At 27.6% G+C, this 19,608-nt stretch overlaps 2 protein-coding genes across 10 annotated transcripts in view; one reads left to right on the forward strand and one right to left on the reverse strand.

The window, feature by feature from the left end:
* Window positions 1-48: 48 nt before the first annotated feature.
* LOC130663313 (uncharacterized) lies at window positions 49-15,086 on the reverse strand. 2 transcript variants are annotated; one of them, XM_057462457.1, is made up of 7 exons: window positions 14,664-15,085; window positions 7,555-7,914; window positions 7,112-7,232; window positions 6,805-6,986; window positions 6,287-6,385; window positions 860-955; window positions 49-227 (listed from the first exon to the last, which is right to left on the reverse strand). In XM_057462457.1, exons 1-6 carry the CDS (start codon window positions 14,752-14,754, stop codon window positions 882-884), a joined length of 927 nt encoding a protein of 308 aa, XP_057318440.1. In that variant the 5' UTR covers window positions 14,755-15,085; the 3' UTR covers window positions 49-227; window positions 860-881. The 2 variants fall into 2 exon arrangements, with proteins under 2 accessions (XP_057318440.1, XP_057318441.1); XM_057462458.1 differs by lacking the exon at window positions 6,287-6,385 and having other exon boundaries at window positions 14,664-15,086.
* A 2,205-nt stretch (window positions 15,087-17,291) lies between these two features.
* The window catches only part of LOC130663964 (hemicentin-2), a 55,104-nt gene continuing 52,787 nt past the window's right edge, over window positions 17,292-19,608 (forward strand). For 7 of the 8 annotated variants that reach the window (XR_008989275.1, XR_008989273.1, XR_008989269.1 and 4 more), the window contains exon 1: window positions 17,292-18,186. Coding sequence is in view for 2 of the 8 variants with exons in the window: in XM_057463559.1 (XP_057319542.1) it covers window positions 18,123-18,186 (64 nt within the window). In the remaining 6 variants the exon portion in view is untranslated. The remainder of the gene's footprint in view (window positions 18,187-19,608) is intronic. The other variant, XR_008989270.1, reaches the window with a different exon arrangement.

Consider the following 19,608-nt stretch of genomic DNA (forward strand, 5'->3'; position numbering starts at 1 on the left):
TTTTCTTATAAATTTTAAAGGCTTTGGATTTATCGTTTTTTTTTCCACATTTGGTAATAAATATAGATTTTTTTTTTGGTTTTTAACTTTGATTTTAAAAAACATTTAGCATATTTGAAACAATTAGTTTAATCGATTCAAATAATAGTTTTTTATTTTTTCAACATCCAAGTGGTGAACAATTATCCAGTGTGAGATGTCATTTTGATGAATCCTTTGAATTGGATCTAAAATTTAATAAAATACTTAAAACAGTATCGCTTAAAATTTAATATTAATAAATATTTCTACAACGTAGTAGTAATTAAAAACTTACTCTTTCTATAATATTTTAGAGAAATAAAATATTTTATTGAAAAAGATCATTTTTGTAATAACTTTTATTTATATATAGCAATTAATGTATCTAATAACTGATAACTATTGTTATGTATACGCATGTATATATTTTTCATTTTTTATATAAATTTAGAGTTTATATATAAATAGAGAGAGAGCTTTACGGTAAAGTACTATCATAACATAACAGTTTCGCACCATAGCTGAATCAAATGAAGATTAGCGACAATTGCAGGGATCATACAATCGGGTTGTGTCGGTACACACACTTGCGAAATCCCACCTAACGATACGTTTGTTCATTATTTTTTACTTTACTTTACAAATATTTGTAACATCAAAACATATTTTTACCAATTTTTTTGCTAGACTAAGTAATATAAAATATAAAATATTTATTTATTAAATAATATTGTAGGAGAACGAAGAAAATTACATCAATTTGAAAGTAAAATAAACATGGCTAATTCTATTTTTTTAAAAAATTACAATTTTTAATATAATGAAAAACAAAACTTACCCAAAAAAAAAAACAATGAGTATCAGTGGTAACAGATGCTCGTAAATAAAGTAATAAAAATGAGAGTTAGACTAAGCCAAGGTTTTGAAGCAGTACCTGAAACAAAAAATTAAAAATATTAACGTACTAGTAAAATAATTGAGTCAACAATACAACTATAATAACAATAATAAAATAAAAATTGCTCTAGATGATAAAGTTATAATAGTAGAGATAATACTGTAATAAAGAAGATATTCATGTACATATATATATTTATAGAGAGAGAGACATATAATTATAGAGTTTTAACGTAATTGGCAAATAGGTAAAAGAGAGTAACAAATAAGTCTGTAATAGTGAATAAATCGATCCCTATTAATCGATAAACTAGACAGAATAACGTATATGAATACATATATAGATGTAAAAGTGAAAGGTAGTATATATACGGAGCTGAGGCACGAACGGAAGTAGTTTGGTTCTCACTGACGATTTAGCATGTACGAATACATTTAAGTACGAGAGTCGCGATGGGATAAAGGGTTGGTTAGTTCGTTGGTTGGGTTCTCGAATAGGGTTGGAGGGTGGGAAAATGGAGGATGAAGTGAACAGGCCTGCCGGATGGTAGGCGAGCTAGCAGATAAAATTTAACGGGCCGCGTACTACTCGGTTGAATTGATGGGGCCGCCAAACGGTGAAACTATCGGGATGATGATGATGCTGTGGAATAATGGACGCAGATGTCCATGTACGTGTGCGCAACCCACCAATTCTACTATATACATATAAATATAATACTATAATATCGATTAGGAACAACTACTAGTGTCAATACTACTACCACTGTGTACTGTTGATATTTTATATTCTAAACTTTTTTGTTGATGCAAATTATTGTGACTGATTTTTAAAATTAAACATTTAGTTCAAATGCGAATGCGATTAAGAAAGAAAGAGAAAAAAAGAAAAATAGTTAAAATGACTTGACACCTTCACCTCCTTTTTAATGTTTTTACATTGTTGAATAAGCTTACATTATTCATGGCATTTTATTATTACGCCGACTCGATCGACTTTACGATTATATTCGTATATGGAAAAGTTTAAACTGAAAAGCGATAAATCATAACTGTTGTATATTTATGAGTAGAATGGAGCTTTTTTATGAGTTGAAAGGAGAAATAAAGTATATTCAAAATGTTGCGTGATGATGAATGATATCTTTGTTTACTACAATTGCAGCAGTTTTTTTTTTTTTTTTTTTTTCAACATGCGTAAATTATTAATGCACTCACAGATTTTGAGTTATAAATTTTTACTTTTTAATCATTATTTTATTTTTAAACTTTTTAACTTTTTTTCATTATTTATCGTTAAAAAATAAAACTGTGTTTTTATGACTTTTGAAGTAAAGTATGCTTTGCTAACTTGACGACATAATTTGTGCCGGTGGATATAATAATGTCAGATGGTTTTCGATAACCACAATTAAACTAACTTCTGTTAAATAGTGCGCAAGGACCATTATTTTAGATAGTTTCTTTCCAATACTTTAGTATTTGTTCAAATTACAAGTCGTTTAATTATCTATTATCTAATGATATTCCTTTATCTTATCTGAATGTTAAAAAAATAATAAAAAATAATTGATTTTAATACTGAACGAGTACTAGATTACTTTTTTTAGTGATTGATATTAAAGTATATTTTTTATTTTTTTACCTTTTAAATTTTATATTAAATTAAATAGAGCGAGCGATTATTTTTTATGTTTTAGAAAAAAAGTTTGTATGATAAAATTTCGACAAAGTATCCACGCGTACATTTTATATTATTTAGATTTTTTTCGAATAACAAATAAAACGAATGAATCTCAACATGGATACGTAGATTATTTAGTGAAGATATTTCACAGGAAACCACGAGCATTCTACAGTTGATTTATCCAATTGCTGAAAGCTTCAAGAGCATTAAATATCACAGATCGTCCGCAGCAAAAGCACTAGCACTACCAGCAATAACAATCATAATAGTAGTTGTAGTAGTAGTAGTAGCAGTAGTAAAATTTTGGTGGATAATGGCAAAAGGAAATGCTGAAAGCACTATAGCTCGTGAAGAACACGTGGCTTACTGGCTGGTTTCTGTCTCTCTATATAATGTAGCACTTGTGTAAATGAATTAGTCGGCTGAAATTGTGCCGCAATGAACGCAAACTTCACCACCCTACTCTCATCATCCTCTTTTTCATTTAAACTATTAAACTATACTCATTATTCTATAATATATTTCTCACTCTTTCACTCTATCTCTCTGTCTGTTATTGTTCTAACATTATAAATTAAAAAGTGATATCTACTACTACTAACACTTGACAGCTAGACGACGAAAGGGAAAAGAGTTAACGAAAAAAAGAGAGAGTCACTAAAGTTACCGATTGCAAGTTAATGAGAGAAGGTATGAAAATACTGATGTTAGTCGAGTATCTTGATTGTACCACCACCTTATAACTCACTATACTAACACAACTCAACTACTAAACGAACAAAGAGAAACTACGGGTTGAAAAGCTTTGACCGCAATTATACTCAGTCACGTTCACCACAAATTAATCTTCAAAGCACCTTCATTTCTTTTTTTATATTTTAATCATTTTGATTTCCCACTCATCATTGTAAATTAACATTTCATTTTTTAAAAAAAAACAAAATTTTTAAATAATAATGATTAACAAGTCGACAAAAAAAAAAAAAAAAAAAATATTCAGGATTATAAAATGGCACTAGTGAAGGATATTTTTCATTCGAATTTCTAGAGTTTAGGTAAAAAGATGCATTAAAAGTAAATAAAAAGATTACTTAGAAATTGGCAAACGTGCTTTGAAATAAAAAATAATTCAAACAAAGTTAAACGAAAAAAAAAAAAAAAAAAATTAAGTAACGACAAAAAAAAAGAGAACAGAAAATAGGAAGAAGAGAGTTGAGAAAACGGAAGGAAAAGTGGAAAATGTAGAGTGAGAATAGTGCGGGAAAATCGCAAAAGGAAACAAGGCATCCTTCCTGATGTGAAGGGAGAGAAGGGAAGAGAGGTGTGGTGAGAGAAGAAATACGGCACGGCAATTTACTCACGAGTCATCTACCCTTGGGAAAACGCAAAAAGGGTATAAGAAACTTATTCTATCTACTTTAATATACTACTGGCATTGAACGGAATGACGACGGTAAGAATGTATTCATATATAAGAGAAGAGAAAAGATAAGATAACGCATTAAGCACATGTTTCAAATACGCATTTAATTTAATTATTTTTTCCATATTTTAATGAAATTTTTTCATTTTTTTATCCAAACAATCACTATTAATATATGAGCAAATCATAAAAATTATATTAGTCTATTTTTTTTATTTAAACGATGATTTACCGAGGGCCAGGACATATCTACATGAGTATAGTACTTACGTAGATATGCGCATCTATCGCTTGATAGATGTAATGGAATAACTATGAAATATTCTATTTTAATTCTATCGAGGGCCAATAGCTAGAAAATACGCACTTCTTATTTCGTTATGTGTAGAAGAGTTACGTTCGAGTCACGGTGTTCCCTGGGTTACTGGTAAATAGTAAAACGACCGCCGTCTTGACGAATTGGAATGCGTATTTTACTGCCGTAATGCAGAAATGCGTTAGCTAGCATATTAAAATGAGGTATCACACTGGAGATTTAAACTTTAATTTATGGCAAAAAGTGGATTTATTATTATGTATACACCGTTGAGGATACTTGTGCTTAATTCTTTATTGTCTTTATTTAAGCTACCAATTAATTATTTCTTAAGCACCCTATAATTCAACTTAAATAATAACAAATAATAAAGTTTATTAAATCATTATTTAAAAAAAAAAAAGAAAAAAAATGGATTTTTAATATTTTTGTTGTATAATGCTTCAGGAAAACCACTACATTACAGTTCGCTTTAGTAATGCACCCAACACCCCAACAAGTTTTCACCACAATTTTGGTAAAGTCACTTTACTCATCTAGCTTGGGGTGTGTTAGTATAACAACATCTCTTATACCATATATCCACGTCTCCCACATTTATAAACTTAATATTCACGTGAATATATCTATATATATTCTCAGGGTTAAATAAAGAGAGAGAAAGCGGAGCTACTCGATCTTATTTCAACTCATCAGATGGCATTACCATGCCAGACTAATAAATAACAACCAAAGTTGGGCATGTGTTAATACGGCCTTATATCACCACTAGGTTGTTGGTAGTATTGCTGTTGCTGTTGCTACTGCTACTGCTTCTGAAGCAGCTTCCGTGGTGGAAGTGACACGAATAGTGCCCAGTTTTCTCCTGGTTCTCTTGGAAAATATACATATATAGTGCGTAGTAAGCGCGGTTAACTCGAAACCTACAAAGACACCGAATCCCCTAAACAACCTAAACACATCTCCTCTGTCTCTTTCTCTTCCTTTTAGATCTTATAGACTTAACTCTTTTTAAAGCTTCTCATGGTTTACAGATTCTCTATACTACTCATTGTACAACAACAACAGCAACAACAACAACAACAACAACAACAAAGACGACGACACACCTTCACCAACATTCTGCCCTACAACCACCAGAGTTTAGTTACCCGTACCGGTGATGTAGATTATACACTTAAATATTTATGTCTTTATTTACAATTCACTAAACTTTGCTTCAATCATTCACGAAACTTTAATAAATCTACCGAGTTATACAATTTAAGCTTATTATAAATTATTATTTACGTAAAAGAGCTTTACAGAATTGTAACCCACTTTTTTCGCTTTAACACGCACAATGTGTAGAATACATCACAGCATGCTCAAGATTTTTTTTTTCCTTTTTTTTTAAAATAAAATTATTATGTCATCACTTGTAGCATGTTGTGTATTCTTGACATTTTTTATGTTACAAATAATAATGACAGCAGCAATAGTTAAGTTGGAAGAAAAAAAAATTTCAATGAAACAAAACTCAGCAGCATGCAAATATTAAAATTAACGTGCTATTTGATTTTCTTTTTTTTTTTTTTTTTACTAATTTCACTATAAACCGAAAAATTGTGTTGCGATAACAATGGTGGTGTTGAATCAATACTGTTATAAATTTTTTTCTTATCATGTTTCACATTACAGATTGTAATAATAATAACAATAATAATAAAAATGAAAATTTATAAAAAAATTGACTATACAAGAAGAAAAAAAGACTTAAAAAAAAAATAATAATTGAGATATATAAAATATTAAGATACATTAACTGGAATTTGGTAATGCAATAGCTTGGATAGTTTATTTGTGTGTATAATAATTATATAGAGGAGAGAATAAAAGAGGATGAGAGAGAGAGAGAGAAAGAAAGAAAGAAAGAAAAAAGGTAGATTACGAATAATCTTACCACCACCATTGTCAGTATCTGGTTCAGAGCTGTTTATTGCCTGGATCTCCATTTTTCTTAGCAGATTGGTCGTAACAGAAGGCGTACTGGTTGGCGTTCCTGCACAACAAAACACCACATACCGCGTCTATCAGGTTCAGGTTAAGCATTAATGTATTATTACTGTTAAGCAATTAATTATTAAGCAAACAATTGATTTTTTTTCCTTTTCCATATCATTGAGTAATGATGCCGAATAAATAAATTTATTATTCGACAAAAAAAAATATTTAATCTATAATTTATTTTATTTTAATTTAACATATAGGTCAGTCAGTTTAATGCTAATTAATAAAAGCTATTAATTTCTAACAAAAAGCAATTACCTTTTAATACTTTTGTTTTTAAATTATTTAATTTAATGATATTTTTTTTAAATATTTAACACTTACCCCTTTGTAAGTGAGTAATCCATATCATATGGTGTATATTAATTTATTAAAAAAAAAAATAATAATAATAATAATAATAATACTAACCAGGCATGTATATTAATTCACGTGGAATAGTATAATTGGCTTTAGGAATTGATAGACTACATTTAACAAGTGCTTCATCTGGTAAATCCTCATTTTTTGCAACAACTTGCATCATAATATCATATTTACTGTCATTTCGCATCGTCAAATCAGGTTTTATCGTATCATTAAAGATTACATCACTGTAAATTTATAAATAATAGTATTACTATAATTATTGTCATAAAATTGATTTTAAAAAGATTTAAAATAATTAGATTATTACTAAAATTACGATTAATGGAGTAATCTAAAGTAAGTATCTTACTTGATAGAAATATCCATTGTTGGCTGTGGATACAATCCCTCTGCAAAACATGTAAATTCCACTCCTTCTTTACCCTCGATAATTTTCTTCCTAGACTTTAAATCAAATTTTTCTTCTGTTGCTAAAATACATTAAACAATATACCTTAAATAAATATATACATAAGTATATAAAAACAAAAACAAAAAATATGAGCAAGTCGATAACTATTGAAAATTTATTGTTGTGCGCTCTAAAACATTTTTCGTTTTATTCGATGTGTTTATTATTAATATTTTATTTTCTCCCCTTGATTATTAAACGAAATTTATAATACTTAATAAAAATAAAAAAATACTTTTATTTCAAAAGCTTAAATTAATTTTGCCTATTTTCAAGGATTTTAAATAATTTATTTAGTAATGTAAAATAAGTATATGTATTTTTAGTTTATTTAAACTTACAGTAAACAATCATACTTGCTTCGGCAATCTGTTCATCTTGAAAAGTAAATACTGCACACCTGTAGTTTCCAGTTAAATTAATTGTTGGATTATTTAATTTCATAGCCCGATACATGGTATAAGGATCATCACTGGCTTTATATCCAAGATCTATATGACTAGCACTTGGGTCGGCTTTAGGTTCATCTCCATATATCCATTGATATTCGACATTATCATCATTAAAATACCATTTAACAATTAATCCATTAGTTGATATATTTTCTAAATCATAATCACAGTCTAAAATAACATAGTCTGTTTCACCTTCCCTCAATAATGGCGGTACATTTATTGAATTTATTTTAAGTTGATTGCTTTCTGTAACAAAATTTATATCATAAAACATATAATAAGTATATTATTACTATTATTAGTATATTATGTAGATGAATTAAAATAAAATTTAATGAAAAAATGCCGCAACGATTTATATATCTATAGTTTATTTGGTATTCTCAATATTTTGTTCCCGTATCTTGGCATATCACACAAGAGAATCTGTAAGTAGTTAAACGCTGCTCACGATGAGGTGTTGGCACTGATTAAGTTGGTCGTATGCAAATTGTTCTTTCCCTTTTCTTGTTCTCTTCTCTTTCTCCGCCCACTTCTCTCCACTACTTCGTAACCAATTTCTTTATCAAGTAAAGAAAAGCTCATTTATAAATAAAAAATTTTTAAAATTAATTATTAACTATCTGATAATAATAATAATTGTAGTATTAATTGAAATTTTAATTCAAATTTTATTATATGTGATTAGATGTCATAAAAAAAAAATCGGTCTATCGGTTGATCCGGCGGGCCAGCCCCAAAATTTCCCGCTGTTTTCGAGCTTCTTGAGCTCGAAAAAATGGTTGTGAATACATTTCCGAGCTCTTTTTCGATTTTAAAAATTTCCAATTTTCTTAGCGGGAAGTTAATAAAGTTGAATTTTATTATCGATATAAGTTAAAAATGAATGTTCATTAAAAGGGTTCTTTTTTCTTTTTATTTTTTTTTTTCAATTGAATATAAATTATGAGAAATGATATTCTGTCATTTTAGGTCAATTTATAATCATATAAAATTAACTTTTTCACTTTTATTGTAAACCATCATTTTATATGTATATATATAGCTATTGAAAATTCTCTCGCCATTTCTCGTTTATCATTTAAAATAGATTTTAAGTACCAAGCCAAGCTATTATACCAATTGGATTATGTATAACTATAAATTTATATTTTTATAATCAATCAAGTATGTATTTGTTCATTTTCTATTAAAATAATTATAAACTTTATAGTGCGAGAAAACAAATGATCTTCATAATTGATTCACTCATAATTTTAAGTGAAAAGGATATAGATAGAAATATATGGAGAAAAAAAAATGTTTTAAAAGACCATAGCAACAGTAATTCAAAGTCGGAAGATGCATAAGAAGAAATGGCTTGGTAATGCATAAATTCAACATTACTCGACACCTTACAGGGAGTAGGGTGCTGTTCGACCTCTAGACTCTACGACGCCCATGTGCTTTTTACATTTATCTATATATATATATATATATATATACTTTTTTGCTCGTCTTGCTGATACTGCTACTGTTACAACATACTATATATCCAAAAAAGATCGGGCTTGCAATAGCTTTCACCCACAACTCAGTCTATATTCCGCATCATGACAGGTACTATTACAGCAACATATGTAGTAGACATACAACTCAAGGATACTTTATATCTAGATATTTCTATAATTTACATTTCTATCCACAAGTTAACCATTATAACATTATTCACCTGTCATTGTCTCGTATTTTAGTAAAAAACGTACCAGTACAAATCGTTATATTTACCGGAACAAAAATTTTTTCTTAAATAGTTATTTGATAATAGAATAACAGACGATTTCGTTCTTGTAATAAAATAGATTTATTTACAAAAAAAATTACTATAGTTATTATTGTGAAAAATGATACTGATGATAATAATAATTATAATAATACCGTAATTTAGGATATTTAGTTAGCCAGTAGCACCACCTTCTAATGTTTTTTGCGGGAATTTCGAATTATCGGCGTCAAGGTGATTAAAGTGATTAAAGTGATTAAAGTGGATAAAATGGTTAAGGTGGCTTAGGTCGTCTAGGTGAGGCATCGTAAGGGTTGAAATTATAAGACTTATTGTTACAGTAATAATTTACATGGCATGAGAGGATGACGTTACTCTTGTTAGACTTTGCTCTTCCTCAGTATTAATTCAAATACTACAATATAGTATTTTCGTATATCCGTATATAATGATGATGATAAAAAAACTAACTAAGTGATGGTATTATACGATTTTATATGATATATTATATGATTTTTTTTTTAAATTGAGTTGCAATACTTTCTCGTTCAACAATGTCATCCATTTATTGTGCGTGTAAATAAAAATTTATTTTATTATTTAAAAAAAAAAATAATAATACTAACATTATAGTTTCAGGACTTGGTAAGTTAAGAGATAAAAACTATTAAAATATAATGATAATTAATACTAAAGTTTGGATCTTTAATAGAGATTTCAGGCCAAAGTGTATCACGTAGTCACATCTAAAAGAAGATTACATGTCGTTTTAGCCCTTAAAATGAGACTATGTTAGTAATAGGATGGTACTGATTATACACTAGCCAAGAAAACCACACATATGTTCTACTATATAGCTAGCATGTTATTATCTGCACTTTTGTAATCGTTTATTAAACCTGAACCAATGCGCGTGCATCTTTAGTTTTAAAAGAAGGTATCTTGGAAACTTAAGATAATACATATAAATATACGAACAAGAAACTTTTTGTTATGCTTATTCGTACAGTTAAACTATACTTTTATATTTTTTTTATCTCGGCAAGTAATAATTGCTATCAGCATTGAAAAAAGAAAATTTTAAATATCGTACAACTTTTTATATTTTTAAAATTAAAATAATAAAGTTGGTTTTTATAACTTAAAAAAATAAAAAAATCTAAATAACAAATAAATACAATAATAAAGTATTAAATCAGTAACTAAACAAGCTTTGACAAGTGATGATGTAAATATAGTTGTCAAACAAAAGCCTCATTTGGTATTAAGTAATTACTGTATATTTTTATACATATATGTAAATATATAAAGGGTCAACATGTCGTGGGCTTTAGCTTACAACTGATCGAATACCACTTTGCGTGCTGAATAAGGTCATTAAGTATTAAAATACAACGTTTGTGGTATATGTATATTATAATCTTTATCTATATATAAAATATACATATTTAACTTTTATCAAATAATATGGGCACCAGGCAACGGATTAATTTGCATGATTGGATATATATTATAGTTAATGACTTGATTACTTATAAACTTTTATTATTTCCAAGTATCAACATAATTTACTTAACTTAATATATATTCTTATTGTATTAAAATCAATTTTTTTTTTAAATTTAAAATAAATTGTAAATTAAAAAGTCTTTTAGTTAAAATTTAAAGGGAAAGAAAAAAAATATCAAAAACAACTCTTACAGAATCTAATTTCCATTGACTCTCGTTGGGGTTTTCTTTTCTTTTAGCTTGACTAGTTTTTAACACGCCCTAAAGTCACGTATGCGTCGTAAAGTTGATCGCGAGTCATGCGAACACGTTCCTTTGTCGCCACGCGTTCAGCTTTTATAATGAAAGAAGTAAATTCACTTGACAGTGGTTTTAAAATTTAAACAAGAAAATAAAATAAGAAAAAAGTAACCCGTTAAATACACTAGGTAGATAAGATTTGAAAATTATTTATCTCAATATCCTGATTAAAATTAGAAATATATTATTTCAATTTAATGTTATTTCATCTTTGAAAAAAAAAAAATAATAATTGTATAAACGATCACGTAAATAAAATTAAATAAAAATAAAGTTTTAAATTATTGAAATAAAAAAATAAAAAAATAAATAATTGAATGTTTTTTGTTAAAATAAAATTTCAAATATAACAACAGCTTATAGCTTGTAACTTGTTTAGAGTAAAAAAATACAAAATTATTGGATTTCTTTCATCAAAAATTAAGTTAAGAATTATCAAAAAAATTTTTTATGTCTGTGATAGATGGTTTTGATAGCCATCAGTAAAACTGGTAACAACTGGCTCTCTATGGCTCTCTATATAAAAGGAAATACCCAGAGTACTCGGACATACTGCCTATAGATGGCCGGTCACTGTAAAAGCATGTGCCCCCTGCCGTAGTTAAACTGATGAAAACCCAGGTGGGAGAGCATCCAACTGTACTTCCGGTTCCGGAGACGATAATCGCACGTGCCGTGTATGCACGACTTGTTAAAGTTTCGTTGTTGTTGTTGTATAGTTGTTAATGATGACGTTGCCAATGCTACGGTTATTCTTATTTTTCATCTTTGTTTTTTTAAATGTGGATGTCATAGTATTTTTTTTTCTTTTTTTTTTATACTGTTTTATTTAAATAAAATTTATAGAATTTTTTAAAATTAATAATCAATATTTTGTCTCATTAAAAAGACAAAATGGAAAAAAATAGTTAAGTATAGAGATAATATAAATTTTATTTAAAAATAAAACTTGATAACAAATGTAGGATATATATTATATCTATATGATGAAGTAAGGGCGCACGCGTTTGTTGTTCACCAGAGCGGTTGAGTTCACGGTTGAGTTCGCTCGGATGCGCAGAGCTCGGGTGAAACTCTCTTTCCCAACGAATTTACCAGTAGTCATATGAGAAAAACCAAAATTTCCGGCCTACATCAAAGTTCAACTATACATTTGTCATAATTCATAATTCATTATCAATAGTGCCATTATTTTAAAAAATAAATGTATTCATACTATTCTCCTCTTCACTATAAACTTTTAGTTTATTTATAATAATAATAGTAACAACAATAACTGTTTGAAAGTTATTTTATACACATATAATATAGTATGTGTTAGATGCTTTTAAAAATGATTTTTTAAATGAAACGATTTTTTATTAGAGAGTTATATAAGTATATTTATCACATCTGTATGATTAGTAAGCTGGTATCGTAAACAAAAAAATTGACAATTAAAATAGAACCATGGGAATTATTTTGTTCATGTTGGAGAAGATAGATAATAAAAAAAAAGGCCTCAATACGCAGCTTGAAGGTTATCCGGAAACCGCAAAAACCATGATATAAACAGCGGCCATATGGTGCTTCAAGTAAGGTCATTTTCAGATTCGACAAATAAAACTTTTAACAGATTATTCATTTTTTTTTTCTTTAATTTAGGAAGAAAAGAAATAAACTTTTTTTTTTTTTTTTTTCAATCACAAATGATTACTTATTATTGTTATTGCCAGAATCATTAGACAATATTTTTGAAAAAAAATAGCCTACAAAAGTGACATCCACCAGTTGCTAATACTATTTTTTGCCAGTAGTGGTAGCGACAGCGACAGCCAGAAGCAATAGTACTAGCAGTAGCAGTAGCAGTAGCAGTAGCAGTAGCAGTAGCAGTAGCAGTAGCAGCAATCAATGAATGAGAAACAATTAATTTCAATTGTACGAGTTTCCCGAGTGACCATGCTTGAAATATTTATTGAGTACGATTGAACCATTTTTCCGCCGGTAAAAGAAAACAAAACAATATATGTATATATATAGATACATTTACACAATAAATCACTTTATTTATAGATCCAATGAATAGAATACAAATTTTATTCTATTTTTTTTTTTTTATATTACAAAATTAGTCAATTACATTTCTTTACTATTGCACAATTAAATAAATTAATAAGAGCTGTGATTTTAGTTAAATTTTACGATAAAATAAAACGGTGCGAATATTGATTGGCCTATTTCTATTGATACAATCTGATTGATGAATGGGATAATTAAACTAGTGTGAAATTTCAAAGTTGTTTTCTTTTTTTTCATCAAAACAACTTAATTAATATTTACAAATCGTCAGGCGAACGAGTTTAAATTATATAATTGGTACAATATATGTAATAAAATATTTTTAATAGTATTTTAATTTTTTAATTAAGTATAAACTTTTCATTCGGTCATCTCTTGTGTTTTTTTAATAATCATTAATAATATTTTTCGGATTCCACAGTTGTTTGTAATCTTTGTCATTATATTCTAAAAATTTGAATATTCAATTTTTTTATATTTAAGTACGGAGTTAGCCAGAAGTAAGAATAAGGTGATCAGATAATTTATTTTTAACTGTTTAAGTTTTTATGTAAATAGCAAAGCATAATATTTATATGATATAAGAGATTTATGATGTATATTCAGAGAGGACCCATTAAGGTTTATTATGGTTGATGGTTATTAAATGTATATAGTGGTTACTATACACGTTGGTGCGACCTACTCCACAATTTCTAAACGTCCGTGAAAATAAATTACTATTTTTCTTATAGTAATACTAATGATTAAAGTTACATTTCTTGTTCTTTATATAGTTTCTAATGTAATTTAGGGTGCATATTATCGCATGGATACATAACATACCATGACGAGGCCCCTCAAATTTCTTCAAAGTCTCCTAAACCCGATAATCAGCGAATTTTCGTGAGTTTATGCTAGTACGATAACTTTTTTTAAAATTAACTTGTAGTTTTAAACTTAATTATTATTTAAATTTTAACGTGGACATGCATTTAAGTTTATTGTTTTTTTAACATAAAATAGGTCAATTGAAAAGTTTTTATGTTTGAAATATTTGCTGTAGAGATGAGAAAATTCCAATGTAAAATAAATTAAAGTAGACTAGTAGGCATTATCATATCGTACTTTACACTGGCGCTTTAGAATCAGCCAAAAATAGCACCGAGGTCCACTCTGGGAATAATCATGACATCACGACAGCAAACTGCATTTTAAATAACGAGGCTACTGAGTTTAATATTGAAGAAATTCGCTCGCAAAGAATTTCAGAAAAATATGATAATAATAATAAAAGTTATACCGTATTAATAAGAATGATAAAAAAATTAAAATTAATTTTAACAAATATACAACTTTATAGAATTTAATGTGTTATTATACAAACCTTTAATTTGAGTAATTACTACAAGAGATGTGCAAATTAATGCGCAGATAGATGTCCGACTAAGGTTATTAGTTATCCAAAAGTTGTTCATACTAATTATCCTGTTTGCCGGCAACTAGTAAATTTATGTCAAACAAACGTAGACATGTGATAACAGTAAAACTTAATTTATCTCTTTTTATTTACAATCACTACTAAAACAATTTAATAAAAAAAAATAATGATTTAATTGTTAATTTAAAAAAAAAGTCAATAGTAATGACATAATATGATATACAAATATAAATATTGTATATGTAAGTATATAGACAAGTTTAACGCGTGATATGAAGCAAAAGCTGAACGGAACTGAACGGCACGACCCTCACTCCAGAGTCCTATAATCCGTCCTCTTTTCTCTTTCCTCTTTCCTCTTTCCTCAGTAACTACACACTAACTACACTTTGTACTATACAGAGTGGAGTTTTGTGGTAGTGGCCCCTTTCATCCCCTCTTTTAGTGAATATATACGAGTTTAAAATTTATTCCACGCTAGATCACCATCACCACCACCACCACCACCACCATCATCACCATCACCAGTGTTAGTTTCCTAGTCTGGTAGTTTTGTAGTTTTGTTCCTCTTTGCATAGTTTAACATTTTATATTATCTTAAACTATTGCTCGGTTTTATTTTTTCTCTATTTCTTTATTTTTCTTGATTCTTTATACACGTTGTTGTAATACTCTCATTCATCCGGTTTGGTCGTCAGCACCATGTGGTATTTTAGTTTATTTCGACCATGTCGACATTGTCGACATTGGCCACTGCACCTGCATGGCTCATGTATTTTTTACTACAATCCAGGCACAATCTTATTTTTTTTTCTTTTTTATCAATCATTTTGTTTTATTTATTTATCTATTTTTTTTTTTTTTTTACATAGTTTTCAATCATTTATTTAAAAAGTATTTTATTTTTATTATGCATAGTATAATGGCGTAGCATCGTTCCTCTTGGTTTATCATGCATGATTTTAACTGGTATATGAAGTATAATATTTAACTCATACACACACATTATTAGTTATTGTTGTGGTTGTTGTTGTTGATGCTGCTTTTGTTACGTAGATACATATTACATAGGCTATTTGTATGTAACGGCTACTTTTACTGCAACAGCTGACCCTACACTGGCTGAAGCACTCGCGTTGCAAGTTGCAAGCGATACGCATTGCTGATTAAAAAAAAAAAAAAAAACAAATTAATAACTAAATTAAAAGAAAAATAAAGTTTCAGCCAACTTAAAAAAATTAAACATTATTGATACCGTGGCATTCAACTCATTAAGAGTAATGTATTGTGATAAGAAAAAAATAAAAAAAATAAAAAAATTACTGTGCCTGTGTCCATTTTAATGATGAATCAGCATAATTATGCAAGCATTCTAAAGCGAAATGTAAATATTTTTTTTTTAAGTAATTTGAATTGAAATTTTGAGGGAATTCTTTGAGGAAAAAGCTGATCGAGTTTTTTTTCAATTTAAATTTAAGTTCGCTTGAATATAATTATTCTATTACATACGAAATTTAACACTAGCGCCTCTATGGAAATTTTATTAGACTTAATGAGAAAAATAAATAGAATGAATGGCAGGGTAAGAGCTAAGAGATCTGACGGCCGATCTGTTATTTTCTTTTTTTCCCAGTAGTGATAAAATATTATGTATTTTTATTTGTTGATTGTAAATAACATAGAACTAAACCTTAACTTCTGTCGGCAAGGCAGGACATGTTTTAATTTAAATGATGGTATACCATATAGATTACTTTTAATTTTTTTATATAATACAGATGGTATGCGTATTTTTTTCGGACCAAAAGGGCAAAAGGTATATCCATGATGGTATGATGTCTCCGGATACATAAAACAAATACAAGACAACTAATAAAGGATTCTTACATATCGTTGATTACTCTAGTAATATACACCCCACGCCGTGTTATTTAATTTGAAATGTTTATCAGTCAAAACAGGCATTAGAAAAATTATAATTTTTATAAAGCAATGTGATAAAAAGTTGTTTTAAATGAAATCATACAGCAATAGCTATTAATTACAACAAATTGATAATAAATCAGATTTATCGAGAGGTTGTAATAAAAAATTTATTGGGTATTGGTTTTTGGTCGATATAAACCGGATTTAATCCCTTAATCAGGTTAATATTTCTGACATTATTGACTCTACTTACCTGTTGATTTACGTAATCATCAAAATTACTTGCATCAATTTAATTTATCTCTCAATATTTTTTACAATGCAATTACGGTTTTTTTTTTTTTCTTTCAATTAAAGATACTTTTTTAAACTATAAGATGATACTTAAAATTAATTTTTTATTTGAGTTATTTCTAGATGAATAGTTTTTTTATGTTAATTTTATCAAATATCCAAATTCGAGAAGATTCATAATTCTCTCAGATCATATGCAAACTATATAATATATAATTATAACAATATCTATATGTTATGTGTGTGCATAGATATGTCATATTATAATATATTTATAGTTTGTAAGCATGCGCAGTGACCCAGGAACGACAGGTGCGCGCCGACGATGTTAAGGATCGCGCAGTTTTGGGGAGACAAGCGCACTACTAACGTCCGGTATATAATCCGGCAGTTGCCCGTGGTTTTATCCCCCGTCCGGTCGCGTTCTTATTAACAAAATAATATTAATCTTGTCATTTTCAATGATAGTTATTTAAATATAAATATAAACAAATATTTTTTTATATTTTACGACTTTAATTACGAAACTTTTCGACTCGCGACCGGTCGGTGGAATATTTTTTTCGATTTTCGATTGTAAATAACGATTTTCGAAAAGATAATATTGAAAATTCTCATAGAAAATTAATATTATTTTATTAATAATCAAATGATATATAAAAAACTTTGTTGTTATAATAAATTAAAATTTAGTTCCAATTACTATTTTTTTTTTTTGTGACAACCCGAATAGAGTGTTGATTATTATTATTATTATTTTTTTTTTTTCTGTTTGTGCCAAAATGTGTTGATAGTGATTCATCCTGAACATTATTTTTTCATATGTAATTTTTGTTTTTAACTGCAAAGGCATTTTGTAAAAATTAATTAGACAGTGGCAATTTATCGATACAACATTTTATACATAAATTATTATTATTTTTATTATAAATCATAGTGACAAGAGGATTTTTTATCAACTAAAAATTAAGTTGAACTTTTTCTGTCAATATGATAAACTTACTAGCATCTGAAGCTTTGATGTGGTATATGATAGTAGAAATAAAATTATTTAAGTGTTAAAATAAAATAAGCACAAGTTTTTAGTTGTCGGAAAAAATAATTTAAAAAATGACTAAGAATATGTGTGTTCAAGTTTAAATAAATAACTATTCAAGGGACATTTTTTATCAGCATCCAACAAAAATGATATCACCGACTATTTACATGATAATTTTAATAATCCCGGTTTTTATAACACAAGTTGATGGTAAGTGTTATTTATTTATCTATTATTTTATAAATTTTATAAATAAATGTGCGTCTGAGTCATTTATATGTATTACGATTACGAAAAGTGTGTCACTAGCCACTGTATAGTAAATCAAGCTCTATATTTAATATTTTCAGAATAGTAAAATATATTTATTCATGTTCATTATGTCATTTGTATAATAAAATATAGAAGAGAAAGGTGGGAAAGATGGGACTAGTATTTATTAACTAAGAGTAAAGTTTTTAACGCCGACGTCGACCTGTGTACCGATCTGTAACTAACAGGTATATAGCTGATTAAGCGCATATAATTGCAAAGTCATGTAGAATAATCCGATTTATAATAACGGAACAAGTGTCTTTGATGCCCTAAATTAGTGCTGTCAATACTTAATTTAAGAGAAACCTTAATTAAAGTTGATTATATGCTTGTAAAACAGTCTTGCTGCAGCCCCCTTATTAAAACTTATTACGATACTTAATAGTTAATTAAATTAAACTCTAATGAAAATGTGTCAGTTGTTTTGTTTTTTGGTTTATTCACTTAATTAATTGAAAATTAGATGAAAGTATAGAACATGATTAAAGTTTATGTTTGTCAACTATAGTTTAAATAAACTTGTAAAATAGTTTTTATTATCTTTTTACATTTACAAAAAAGCACTGAGTAAACTAGTATTGCGTAAATACTTGGTGTATCCGGTAGAGGAAACATTTACCACAGACGGAAATAATTACCCTTTATATTCACACGCTAATAATAATAATAACAACAATAATCAAATGTTGAATTTTCACACTATGAAATATTCAAAGGGAGTAAATGAGCGGGAAAAATATAGAGAGAGAGAGAAAGATACAAAGAGGTATATAACCTATGTACTCTTCTGTAGTTACATACAATAGAGATCATTCCCCTGGGAATAGAATGCGGACGAGCCATTTTTTATCTATATTAATAAATATAGATATATATACATATTTACTATAAGTATCATTTTAGTTATTATAACTACTTATATTTGGTTAATTTAAAAATTTTTTTATACTAGAGACGAATTTATTGTTATTATTTTTTTTTTTCTATAATTTAAAATTGTACCAAATTTTATTGTGTATTACTTACATTTACAAAACCTTGAAATTTTTAAGAATATTATTTTTTTCGCCTACAAATATATAAATAAATTATATAATCAATATATAATTTTTTATAGAAATTATTAAGAATTTTAAGGACTAAAGATTTTTTGTTTATTCAAAAGTATGAATGAAATCATTGTGTTTATTATATTTTTTAAAAATAAAAATTATTTAATGTATTAGGGCAATTTATATATACATGAATAGTTAAAACAACAAAGCTTAATTTTAATCTGGTAGTTATTAAATTTTAAACAATATTTACTTGGTATAT

Source organism: Microplitis mediator, chromosome 2 (assembly GCF_029852145.1).
Source record: "Microplitis mediator isolate UGA2020A chromosome 2, iyMicMedi2.1, whole genome shotgun sequence".
NCBI lineage: Eukaryota > Metazoa > Arthropoda > Insecta > Hymenoptera > Braconidae > Microplitis > Microplitis mediator.